The 13,932-nt window shown below is 40.6% G+C and overlaps 1 protein-coding gene across 1 annotated transcript in view; it reads right to left on the bottom strand.

The window, feature by feature from the left end:
• LOC126252206 (mucin-2-like) overlaps nt 1-5,118 on the bottom strand; it is a 110,101-nt gene extending 104,983 nt beyond the window's left edge. Inside the window, exon 1 of the mRNA XM_049953076.1 lies at nt 3,381-5,118. Within this exon, the coding sequence (XP_049809033.1) occupies nt 3,381-5,118 (1,738 nt within the window). The remainder of the gene's footprint in view (nt 1-3,380) is intronic.
• Between the last annotated feature and the right edge of the window lie 8,814 nt (nt 5,119-13,932).

Below are 13,932 nucleotides of genomic sequence, written 5' to 3'. Positions count from 1 at the left end.
TGTATAATTATAAGATTCTGCTCTAATAAACTTGAGCGGAAGGAAAAGTCTTTGGCCAGTAATTGAAGAACAGAAGAAGAAATCTACCTGTCTATAAAAAAGTGAGACATTTAATTTCATATCAACAACATTTCCAGCATTTCATGAGGGATTATATTCACTTTTAAGAATTTTAAATTGTTAACACATTAGTTATAAGCTAAGAATTGTATATTATAATCACGGTGAATAGCGACTAGGGACGAAAGGGCAGGATTGGGTGGGGGGGGGGGGGGGAGGAAAGGGAACGATTTTTTTTTACCGTCATCTACTTTTTACGTCAGATTATATATTATAGTATAGACTATATACATTTAAGAATCAAATAGAAACTAGTCCAGTGCATAAAATGCATATGCAGTTAATAAGGACTTAGCATAGGAATTTTCTCCGCGTGAACTAAAGCTCGATAACAGCCTCGCAAATGGCGTACAGCTCTTCACTTTTCTGTGTGCCACAGTCCAACGGTTTTCCTGTAGCAAAGATGGATTTAGTTATTTTTTACATGAACTGTTGGAACTCACAACACATCATGGAAGTGGATCCCTCTTATAGCGTAACTCTTCTGGAGTACAGTTGTACCTACTAACGTAAGAGACGGTGGCGAAAAATACTTTTTAAAAGGACATAATTTTTTTTAAACTATGAGGTTGAGGCAGTTTTTCACTGCAAGGAAAACCTAAGTGGATGTGTATGTGAGCTCGCCACAGCAGAAGGCTCACCTGTGTTAACTGGATCTGCAGGCAGAAGGGGCTTTCAGGAGGCCGAAGGCGTCGTGATCCTCACACGTCGACGTAGTGTACGCCGCAGTGTTAAAGGTGGTGTTAGAAAGGCACAACGGGTGGAGTCTCCCGAAGATGTCTTCACCAGTCTTTTGCACGTCCGATGTTTGCTGTAGTCAAGACCACCAGTTGGCAATGGGTGGCAGACAGTTGCTGATCCAGGGCTCAATGTGGAGGATGTTCCACCGTCACCGAAAGATGAGGATTTGGTGCCACTATAGGGAGCAGTAGGACTTGGAGAAGCACCGTAAGAAATGACCTGTGTTTCATCAAACGACCCTGACTGCAACACGTGAGTTGTAGAAGATGTTGGTTCGTCAGTTAGCGATGTTGAAAAAGTCGGTTCTGAAGATGCGTATCTTGTTAGCGGGTTTGAAGTAGAACTCGTCTCTGTGGAAGGGAAATGATTATCATGGTGTGTAGGAGCAGTTGTTTTGTCGGTTAACAGTGTTGAAAATGTCGATTTGGGAGATGAACTGGATGTGCTATGTGACGTAGGGGTGGAAGCTGTGGTTGGCCTATAGATAGGTTTGAAGACGATTGTTGCTATCCACTCCTTTGAAAAAGGTTTCGTCCACGGCCCGTGTGCATCAGTAAGAGACGTTGATTCATCTGATTCATTTGTGTCGGACGTATCCTCAGTTGCCTCTTCCGTTGTAGGAGGTTCACTGCGACTAATAGTTGCTGATGGAGTTGAAGTTGATAAGGGTGGTCTCAAATCTGTGGCTGATGTTAGCGGTGTAGAAGAAGATATTTTGTCAGTTAACGGTGTTGAAAGCGTCGATTTTGATAATGAACTGGGTGTTCCATGTGATGTGAGCGAAAAAGAAACAGGACTCGTCTTTGTGGAAGAGGAATCAATGTCATGATGTGTAGAAAAAGTTAATTTGTCAGTTAACAGTGCGGAAAATGTTAGTTTCGAAGACGAACTGGAGATTTCATGTGATGCTACCGAATCTGAAATAGGACTTGTCTTCATGGAAGAGGAATCAACATCATAACGCGTAGATGACGTTAATTTGTCAGTTAAAAATGTTGACGAAGTCGATTTGGGAGATGAACTGGATATTCCATGTGATGCTACCGATTCAGAAATAGGACTTGTCTTTGTGGAAGACGAATGAAAATCATGATGCGTAGAAGAAGTTACTTTGTCAGTTAACGCTGATGGAAGTGTCGATTTTGAAAATGAACTGGATGTTCCATATGATGTTAACGAATATGAAATAGGGCTAGTCATTGTGGAAGAGGAATTAAGGTCATGTCGTGTAGGAGAAGTTATTCTGTCAGTTAACAGTGTTGAAAGCGTAGGTTTTGAAAATGAAGTTGTTGGTCTGTGTGACGTTACCGAATAAGAAATAGGGCTCGTCTTTGTAGAAGATGAATGAACATCATCTTGTGTAGAAGAATTTGTTTTGTCAGTTAACAGCGTTGAAAGCGTCGATGTTAAAAGTGAAGTGGGTATTCCATGTGATGCTACCGTATCTGAAATACGACTTGTCTTTGTGGAAGAGTAATGAGCTTCATGAAGTGTAGAAGAAGTGGTTTTCTCAGGTAACGGTGTGGAAAGTGTTGATTTTGAACATGTACTGGATGTTCCATGTGATGACCGCGAATATGAAATAGGGCTAGTCTTTGTGGAAGAGGAATGAAGGTCATGTCGTGTAGAAGAAGTTGTTTTGTCAATTAACAGTGTTGAAAGCGTAGACTTTGAAAATGAACTTTTAGTTCCATGTGATGTTCGCGAATATGAAACAGGGATCGTCTTTGTGGAAGAGGAATAAAGGTCATGTCGTGTAGAAGAAGTTGTTTTGTCAATTAACAGTGTTGAAAGCGTAGACTTTGAAAATGAACTTGTAGTTCCATGTGATGTTCGCGAATATGAAATAGGGATCGTCTTTGTGGAAGAGGAATGAAGGTCATGTCGTGTAGAAGAAGTTGTTTTGTCAATTAACAGTGTTGAAAGCGTAGACTTTGAAAATGAACTTGTAGTTCCATGTGATGTTCGCGAATATGAAATAGGGATCGTCTTTGTGGAAGAGGAATGAAGGTCATGTCGTGTAGAAGAAGTTGTTTTGTCAATTAACAGTGTTGAAAGCGTAGGCTTTGAAAATGAACTTGTAGTTCCATGTGATGTTCGCGAATATGAAATAGGGATCGTCTTTGTGGAAGAGGAATGAAGGTCATGTCGTGTAGAAGAAGTTGTTTTGTCAGGTAACAGTGCTGAGAGCGTCGATTTTGAAAATGAAATGGTTGTTCCATGTGATGTTCGCGAATATGAAATAGGGCTCGTCTGTTTGGAAGAGGAATGACGGTCATAGCGCGTAGAAGAAGTTAATTTGTCAGTTAAAAGTGTTGAAAGCGTAGATTTTGAAAATGAATTGGTTGGTCTATGTGATGTTAGCGAATAAGAAATAAGGCTGGTCTTTGGAGAAGACGAATGAACTTCATGGTGTGTAGAAGAAGTTGTTTTATCAGTTAACAGTGTTGAAAATGTTGATTTGGGAGATGAACTGGATATTCTATGTGATGTAGGGGTGGAAGCTGTGGTTTGTCTACTGGTAGGCTTGAAGACGATAGTTGCTATCCACCCTTTTGAAGGTTTCGTCCGCAACACATTTCCATCAGTAAGTGGCTTTGACTGTTCATCTGACTCGTCTGTGTCGAACATATCTGTAGTTATCTCTTCTATTGTAAGAGGTTCACTACGACTAACAGTTGCTGGTGGAGTTGATATTGATAAGGGTGGTTTCAAATGTGTGGCTGGCCTACTCGTAGGTTTGAAGATGATAGTTGCTATCCACCCTTCTGAAGGTTTCGTCCGCAACACATTTCCATCAGTAAGTGGCTTTGACTGTTCATCTGAATCGTCTGTGTCGAACAGATCTGTAGTTATCTCTTCTTTTGTAAGAGGTTCACTACGACTAACAGTTGCTGGTGGAGTTGATATGGCTAAGGGTGGCTTCAAACGTGTGGCTGGCCTACTCGTAGGTTTGAAGATGATAGTTGCTATCCACCCTTTTGAAGGTTTCGTCCGTAACACATTTCCATCAGTAAGTGGCTTTGACTGTTCATCTGAATCGTCTGTGTCGAACAGATCTGTAGTTATCTCTTCTTTTGTAAGAGGTTCACTACGACTAACAGTTGCTGGTGGAGTTGATATGGATAAGGGTGGCTTCAAACGTGTGGCTGGCCTACTCGTAGGTTTGAAGATGATAGTTGCTATCCACCCTTTTGAAGGTTTCGTCCGTAACACATTTCCATCAGTAAGTGGCTTTGACTGTTCATCTGAATCGTCTGTGTCGAACAGATCTGTAGTTATCTCTTCTATTGTAAGAGGTTCACTACGACTAACAGTTGCTGGTGGAGTTGATATGGATAAGGGTGGCTTCAAACGTGTGGCTGGCCTACTCGTAGGTTTGAAGATGATAGTTGCTATCCACCCTTTTGAAGGTTTCGTCCGTAACACATTTACATCAGTAAGTGGCTTTGACTGTTCATCTGAATCGTCTGTGTCGAACAGATCTGTAGTTATCTCTTCTATTGTAAGAGGTTCACTACGACTAACAGCTGCTGGTGGAGTTGATATGGATAAGGGTGGCTTCAAACGTGTGGCTGGCCTACTCGTAGGTTTGAAGATGATAGTTGTTATCCACCCTTTTGAAGGTTTCGTCCACAGCACATTTCCATCAGCAAGTGGCTTTAACAGTTCATCTGAATCTTCTGTGTCCCACTTATCTTCAGTTGTATCTTCTGTTGCAGGAGGTTCACTACGACTAACAGGTGCTGATGGAGTTGGTGTGGATAAGGGTGGTTTCATATGTGTGGTTGGCCTACTGGGAGGGTTTAAGACGATAGTTGCTGCCCACCCTTTTGAAGGTTTCGTCCACTGCCCATGTGCGTCACTAAGTGACATTAATTCATCTGATTCATTTGTGTCGAAAGTATCTTCAGTTGTCTCTTCTGTTGTAGGAGGTTGACTGCGGATAACAATTGTTGATGGAGTTGATGTGGATGAGGGTGGTTTCGTATGTGTGGCTGGTCTAGAGACAGGCTTGTAGACGATAGTTGCTGCCCACGTTTTTGAAGAATGTTGATGTCCATCTGTATGCGACGTTAATAGTTCATCTGATTCGTCTATGTCCCACATATCTGTACTTGTCTCCTCAGTTGTAGGAAGAGAGTCCGTTGTCTGGGTTGCAGAGCTAGCAGAAGTCAAGTCTTCATCTACGTCAGAAGTTACCGCTCTTGTACTCTCAGATGTTGGTCTTGAATGTTGTGTTTCACTCGTTGACATTTCAATCGCCAGTGTCTCAATTTTGTGTAGGGTGAAACATTCCGAAATGTTCTGTGAAAACTGTCCACTTGCACAACGATCACTCGTTATAGATAATTTAGTCAATCGATCTCGCTTTGGTACTTTGCGGAACGTTGTTTTACGTAAAACTGTTGCAGGAGTAGATCTCGTCAGTGGCAGTTTCCCTCTGAGTTTCTTTTCTCTCCATTTTGTAAAAAAGCTGAATACTGGTTTTACAACATCCTTACTAGTTATTTTCCGCCTCGTCTGTGCTATGTGTTGTTTTCTTTTATACGAAAGTGTCACATTGTGAAATAATCCTGTTACACGAGCCGTCATTTCGTTCTTGCCTTCTTGCCCATATCGCTTCTTAAACAATGTCATGTTTGGCAATACTAGAACAGGCTTGTACTTTTTGTTTCGTGTGGGCAATTCGTGAGATTTTCTCCCATGAGAGATTCCCGTTGCACTGGCGCTGGTTTGTTTCCTGTTCTTCTTGGTCACCTGTTGTTTTCTTTGATACGAATTCGTTACACGATCAAATAATCCTGCTATGCTATCCGTCATTTTGTTCGCAGTTTCCTGACCGTAACGTTTTTCAAGCAAGGCCAGATTCAGCGTAGTTGTAGCAGGCACTTTTGTATTCTTTTGGCTAGACTCTTCGTGAAATTTGCTAACGTAAGATCTCCTTATAGGAATAAATAGAGTCACTCTCTTCTCTGGAAGTTCTTTGAACAACTGATCTTCCCACTTCGTACTCATCCACGGGATATGACTTGTTATAGCAGTTTGAAGTGATTTGTTTCCATTTGGTATCTTACTAAACTCGTTCCGATGAAAAACGTTTATAGGGATAAAAGAAGCTACTGTATTTTGTGACGATATTGCCTTAAGTTTCGGTTTCTTCCTATGTATGAACGTCGGTGAAATAGGTACTGTTGAACGAATTCTGGTAAATTTCATTATATTCAGTACCTTGAGCAATTTGTTCCCATAATCACCAGTTATGGGATAAAATGAACCTGGTCTCTCACTTGGTCGCTCCACGACAAGTTTATGTCCATCCCGGATGGTAGACCACTCTGACATTGACATGGTTTTAGCAAATTTAGCAGATTTCGTTTCTTTCGGTCTTTTACGAAATCTGCTCTGGTAAGTACTTGTGACTTTACTAATGAAATCTCTCGATTTCGACTTTGTGAACACTGTTGGATTTGGCAATTTCAGATGCAATATTCTCAAGTTGTTTTCCTGGTTTATGTCATGAATTCTGCTCTGGTAAGAAGGTGTTGTGGGTATTAATAAATGCGTTGTCTTCTCAGGCCGTTTCTTTTTACGCTTCCGGGTTTGCACATTAGTAAACAGTCCCGAGTTCAGTACAGAAACAGTTAAATCTGTCGATTTATTTGGCCACATGTTAGGTTTTTGTCCCTTCTGTATCGAAAACCATATAGGCATTGGCTTTGTCACAGCATAACTAGTAAATTTCCTCTCTTTCAGTCTTTTACTAAATCTTCTGCGATAAGTATTTGTAATGGGATTAATAAACTTCCTCGCTTTCGATATTTGTTGCTTTTCAGGTGTCTGCCCTCTACTTTTTGTGAACAACGTTTGCATTGTTAACATTAGAGGAAATCTACTCAATTTTTTTCGTTGCTGTGAATTGTGAAATCCGCTCTGGTAAGAAGCGATTGTGGACAAAAATAAACCCATTGCCCTTTTTGACGGCTTCTTTTTACGATCCCGATATCGCTTATTTGCAAATCCTTTCGACTTCGGCACAATTAGAGGTAAACTCGCTGTCTTAGCTAACCTGTTCTGAGAAGGGACCGTACCGGAAACAAATAAGGTCGTTGTATTTTGCAGCCAAATCTTCACCGGTTTCTTTCTTTTTACAAACCGTGTTGTATTTAATATCTCGAAAGCAAATCTAGGGAATTTATTTTTCTTTGCAATCTCGAGTAGTTTTCTGTGGTAAAATCCAGCCGTGGTTCTTCCCGTTAGTTGTTCTTTTCTTGGGTTCTCCTCCTTTGTTCTGGCGAAGAATGGATATATAGGTTTGGTTGCAGCTAGTATAGTTGGTTTTTCTTGCTCTAACTCCTTGGAAAATCTGCTTAGAAAGGATGTTCCTGCTATAGTTGATATGGGTAACGCCCTAAATTGTGTATCCACCCTACGTTTCAGTTTTTTCACTTTTGTTAAATATGCTGAGCCTCTATCTGACTTGTCTTGGCTGTATTCATTCTTCTGTTTCACTTGTCGCTTCTGCTGATTCAGATATAAGGTTAACGCATCCTCAGGAATCTCTTCGTCTGTCTTCTCGTTTCTTGATGTATGCTCCTCCTTTGCGATTATGCTTCCATTTTTGTGTCCAGACTGAAAATTTCTCGCAATTCCGTTGTCATATACAACATTTCCAGTTTCTTCTTTCTCTTCGCCACACTTCCCCTCACGCAGCTCCGAAATGGAAGGTTCGTGTTCCGGTACATCCGAATTCTTATATTTCGCGTCCGTTCCAGAAACCTTCCAGGAAAACTGCCACCGACTGTTGCGTACCTTTTTATCGTGCTCAAGATTTTCCGTTCCTCCTGACCTTCGTACTTTCCCTCTTCCCGAATAGTTTAAAGAATATTTTCGTTTCTTGCCTCTCCATATCTTCGCAAAATTAGGCAGCGTTGTAGCACTAAGCTGAGTATACTGGCTGGGTTGACCCTGTAATATTCTACTGAGCTCAATTTTCGAAGTAAAATCAGTTATATTGGCACTACTTCTTTCTTGCACTGTTAAGGTTTGCTTCCGGTTCCTGATTTTCCGTCTCTTTATAAAAATAGTTACTGCTTCTTGTTCTTGCCTTGTTTTCCTGTCAGGTTTACGACTTCCTACAGTTTCATTCATATGTGTCTCTTCTCTTGACATACCGATTGAAACATCCTTCAACATTCTGAACTTCATTCTTTTTGTAAAATTAGATATGGTTCCACTGAGTTCACTCTTTCTGAACTCTTTATTCTGATTTATCTTTCTCTGTTCCTCGGTTGTTATAGGGTATTTTTGTTTCTTCTCTTTCATTATCTTCGTAAAGCTGAAAACTAATACAGTTCCATTGCTTTGTATAACTTTGTTACTAGGCTTAAAGTTTTTTGTATTTTGAGTCTTATTTCTGTCTTCTCTTCTTCTACTTACTACAGTAGACTTCTGCTTCCTCTTCTTCATTATCTTCACAAACTTAGAAATCGTTGCTGCTTCACTATCTGAGCTTACCGTGCCTTTTCCTCCTTTCTTTTCCCTGCCTCCGTATTTACTCCATAACTTGGAATTACGATTGCTGTGTATCGAGCTTTCTTCGAGTTCCTCTATTTCGAAACGTTTGTTGGACTTCCGCTTTCTTCTAAGTTCAACTGTAGAAATACGCCGTCCATCGCCGTTTCCGTTTCTATCACGCTCATAGTATGGATTAGGCGCGATCCGCATTGATTCGATTTGTCGCGGGACCATTGTTGCGTTACCTACTTTCCCCTTTCGTCCTCCGCTGCTAAGTTTGCGTGAAATCGGACTGAATGCTGTGATTGCCAGATCTGATTCTTCTTCGTTTTCTAGAATTTCAAAGTTCTCTATGCCTTCATCTCGTGCGTGAGGAGGCAGTGTATAATACTGCAGACGACCAGAGTACAATTCCTCTCTGGCTCTCTGGTTTGTGATCTGCGAAACGTATTGTTGTTTGGCAGTCGTATGAACAACAGGCGCTGTTGGTAGTGACTCTTTAGGTACCGGTTCGTTTTCTTCGTCAGGATAATTTCCTGTTGAATGGGCTGGCTTTTTCCCCCTTTCCTGCATTTCGAGGGATTTATTGCTTTGCTTCGGACTGAATCTTGAGGTAAAACGTTGCTGTGGATTAATTTCTGTTATATTATTACCCTGATAGCTGAGCCTCGTCGTATAGTTATTTTGTTTCCCAGTTATGTGAGGTCCTTGGGACGTCAGCATTCTTGCGTTATCATTTGCCCTCATATCTTCAGCTCTTTCTTCGCTGTTACTGTTTTTACTGGAACTGTTGTCCAGCGTTTCTACATCTAAATTATTTTCGATTTCAGTTGTTTCTAAATTCTCTGTATCCTTCAGCTGGTCTCTGTCTACCAAAGTAAAATACCGCAAGCGCGTCTTTTCCATTTTTCTGTAGCGCTTGCGGCGAGGTTTTTGTTCAATACTTTGTGTGACTTGCCCTGACATACTCGGTTCATTACACTCTTCCTTTGTAGGCACGCTACTCCATTGAAAGCTAGAATGTAATTGCTTTGTGTTTTCTTGCATTGATAAGGTATTATACTCCTGTTCCTTCTTCGCCATAGCAGTAGAAAGTTTTATTCGATCAGAGTATGTTTTCCCATAGTTTTCAGTACTTACAGTCACAAGATTAGAGATCTGTTGTTCTGTGGTCGTGATTGACTCTAACATTAATGAATCATCGTCTTCGGCCTGTTGTGTCTTTTCGACGCTGTTCTCGCTTTGGGTGCTGCATGTCGTCTTGATACCGTATTCATGTGAAATCAGACTAATTTTTTCTTCATGTTCTGGTGTTTTGAAATTGTTATCACAGATTTCATTCCCTCCGTTTCCAAATGTAAATGACTCTAGTGAATTCGTTTGCACCTCTTCATGGATTGATTGTGGTGCAGGGGAGGGTTTGCGTTTCGTGACTGTAATGCCTTGTTTTGACGTTACTGGACCCAGAAGCTTCCTCTCGATTGCTCTTGCTGTACTTTCTGCGTTGTAATTAGTCGTAGGTGAATGATGATTGAATTTCCGTACAGTACGATGTAATGTCTCTTCATCCTTCCGCCATTCTGAGTCCTTGTTATATGTCTGCTTCGTTATGTATCCCAACGTAGTAGGCTCCGTGTCTAGAATGTGTTCGTAGTTCGTACAAGGTCCATAAGAGTACTGATGTTCGGTAGTCTGATCTATTTTCGTCGGATTTTCAAGCTGAACCACTATGGATTCCTCTCCGAGAGTTTCTTGTTCTCGACTTTTGCCGTATCCTAAGGCGAATGAGCCGATGTATCTTGGTAATCTACCTTGTGTTGTTGAATAAATATCCATGTTCACTTCTTCTTGCTCTTTACTGGAGTAGGACGTGGAGATACGTCGTCCTTTTATAGTAGTTTTCTCTTCCGTACCTGCAGGTGCGGTATGTGTATATCTCTCTTCCTGAGTGGGAAGTTCAGACGAGTAGATGGCATTCACTGGAACTGTGTTTAGATTCTTCGTCTCTATGTTAGGCGGGACAGTCTTAAACTTAGCTGAATCGTGCCTGAGCTGTGCAGTAACAGGATAGAGATTATGTCTCATACTATTAGCTTCATGTTCTACATCTTTCTCTTTTTCCCCTTCTAGAACATCTGAAGAACTGTAACAGTTGATACAATTCTTTTTGTAATTATCGCCATTGATGCTTCCTGCATCATTCTCCATAGTAAGCACGGTTGATAATTTCGGTGTGTAGTAAGGTGGTAGACTACTCACTCCATATCTTTCAGCATGACCTGTATGCTTCCAACTTCTGTACAAGACCTAAAAGAATAGTAGAGTTAGGTTAGATTCGGTTTCCGAGTTCATCCTGTGAGAAGACTAATAATAATTAATCGTAGCACTGACTAACCATATTGTGTGTTTCTTTTCGAGAAGTTACGGATGAGAAGCGGCTAAGTCGACCTTTTCCAGACAATCAAATATCCCCACACTAAATAAATATCTACTGTAACATGTATGTCAAAATGAATGTAATGATAAAATATGATGACAGCCATGTTAGGTGTAAGAGAGGGCCTTATACCACTAATCTTGACAGGATAAATAAATAAATATGCAAATAAGTATTTAAAAACAATGAATCACCTGTCTACATTTCTGTTAGTGAATGAATACAGAGAAACTGTAACAAATTAATCTAACAAAAGACCTAAATAATCTGTAGTATAGAACTTTAAAAAAAAAGTGGGACGTAACTGTACTTGAGAGTTTAATCCAAACCATAATTATTCAGAAAAACCGGACAAGTGCGGATAGAATTCACGCTGTGAGGGTTCTGTATAAACATAAGTATGTATATAGATAGTTGAGCTGTAGGTTTTGATGAGTCAGTTTTCGCTTATCAGTATATTTGACGTAAATGGCCGAATGTTTTGATTGCATTGATTAAGAAGTTCAAAATTTTTGCACCACCAATGGCTCGCAGAACTTAATATTTGACACAAATTCAACTTGATACCTCCACCCCTCCCTGAGAAAAATGGGTTTTGTGGACAGACAGACATACGGACACCAAATTTAAAAAAAATGTCTTTAAGTGGTATTATTATAAATTAACGAATTTCGTATTTTTTTTTCATTTACTTGCACAGCGAAACCTTGCTTCTTGCCAAACTTCACGGTCCTAGGTCAACTCGATGTACCCTACAGTTTCGATGACTGAGTTTGCGTGTATCAAAATGTCTGACATGAATGGCCGTATCTTCTGATTGCATCGACTATTACACAAATTTCATTTTGACACCTCTACCCGTTACTGAGAAAAAGGGGCCTTCACAGACGAATAACAAAGTGATCCTATAAGAGTTTACCGATTAAGGTACGGAATGCTAAAACAGATATCGCTTGTTTCATTTGAGATTACTCATTAGATATGTAATGAAAACAGTAGTATCCTCATAATTAAGTAGAAGAGTCTAGCAACATTTCAACAGAACCACACAAGTTCTGCTTTTGCTTTTAAATCTCGAGAAGTTATATTTCATTCAAAAACACATTCAGTGTATTGTCAAATGGTTCAAATGGCTCTGAGCACTATGGGACTTAACATCTGTGGTCATCAGTCCCCTAGAACTTAGAACTACTTAAACCTAACTAACCTAAGGACATCACACACATCCATGCCAGAGGCAGGATTCGAACCTGCGACCGTAGCAGTCGCGCGGTTCCGGACTGAGCGCCTGAACCGCTAGACCACGGCGGCCGGCAGTGTATTGTCTGTAGCATATATGGTACTTGTAAAAACTATGACACAGTGTAAGGCACCCATTTCAGTCTCAGTTGTGGCATGTAAGTAAACAACGAGTCAAGCGCCAAAGCAGGAAATTTTGGAAATTTGTGGTAAGTTCCTATGGGACAAAACTGCTGAGGTCATCGGTCCCTAGTCTTACACACTACTTAATCTAACTTAAGCTAACTTACGCTAAGGACAACACACACACCAATGCCCGAGGGAGGACTCTAACCTCCGACGGGGGGAGCCGCGCGAATCGTGGCAAGGCGCCCACGACCGCACGGCTACCCAGCGGTAAAAAGATGGAAAACTTCGGTTACTGGTGAAATTTCGCTGTAAATGTCGTGGCCAATGACATATATTCTAACACAAGCACCAGACTAGTGGGAAACAGTGGTTACAGCTGACTAGAAGATAGCATTCGTGTCTAAGACCAACATCGATGTTCAACTCACTGTTAGTGTCATGGTGAGCAGTTGTGTGAATTGCCTACAAGTGAAGTAGCTCTGTGGTTTATTTGCAGCAATAGGGCATTGCTGTAGTAATTATTACATGTAAATAATACACAATGTCACGAAACTGAAAGGAAAACTGCACCAAAACGGAGGACGAGAGGTGTAGCGATTGAAGTGAAAGGAAGAAACTAGACCGAGAAGAAAAAGAACATACTCGGAAAGACAATATTATGGTTTCAGCTAAGGAGGCTACCAATCCCAGGTAGACCTTAACTGCCATGTTGACAATTATTGTAAGGCTTGGAATCAACGTAAATAATGTTAAAGCCGGCCGCGGTGGTCTCGCGGTTCTAGGCGCTCAGTCCGGAGCCGCGCGACCGCTACGGTCGCAGGTTCGAATCCTGCCTCGGGCATGGATGTGTGTGATGTCCTTAGGTTAGTTAGGTTTAAGTAGTTCTAAGTTCTAGGGGACTGATGACCAAAGATGTTAAGTCCCATAGTGCTCAGAGCCATTTGAAATAATGTTAAAATATTTTAATTTGTTTAATTTATTATTGAAACAAATTTCGTATCGACAACAATCATTGTTCTGATTATGAGGTTATAGTTAAGTACTTGCACCGAATCATTTACTTACTTGACAGAAAATGGCTGCCTTACGAAAAAAGAATACAAGTTTTAGGTGAGCGGACACTCTTTTATGTCTTGCGGTCGTGATTTTGTTCGTATTGAGAGACGAAAAAGGCTAACTGTGTGTGAATTTCCGAAATATTTTGTTAGCCTCATCACTGTACCTACGCACACAATACCATACGCAGCGACTGTTACGCAAGTAAGAGATTTTTAAGACTTTAAGTCAGCCTCTGAAAAAATATGAATTACACCAATGTGCATATTTCAAAAGCACAGTGGATCAGACAGACTGCATAACAGCTAGGAGTACTGCAGGCTCGATCAACTCTCAATGCAACTGAAGATTCCAAGGAACGTTATATCTTGAAGAGGAACGTGAAGCCTTCTGATGTTCAGCAGGTGCACTTGGAAACACTACACTGTGGACCTAGGTTATTTGAGGAAAAGAGAGTTGATTTAGCTAAAATTATTCCATTTGTAAAATGAGTGAAAATGGGTATAATGGCACTTGTTTCGTTATTTATATTAAAACCATTCCGTTCGCGAAGTTTCATTTTTGAAATCATTTTGTTCTTAATCCTAATGACGTAGAATGAAAACATGTATATATAACGTGAAACCTGTATACTTTTTGCGTTGGTGTCGCGATCCCCAAATTTTATACTGCTTTACTATAGATGGAATACA

This window comes from Schistocerca nitens, chromosome 4, assembly GCF_023898315.1.
Source record: "Schistocerca nitens isolate TAMUIC-IGC-003100 chromosome 4, iqSchNite1.1, whole genome shotgun sequence".
Lineage (NCBI taxonomy): Eukaryota > Metazoa > Arthropoda > Insecta > Orthoptera > Acrididae > Schistocerca > Schistocerca nitens.
The sequence above is the reverse complement of the archived record's forward strand: the minus strand, read 5'-3'. Positions and strand labels throughout refer to the sequence as shown.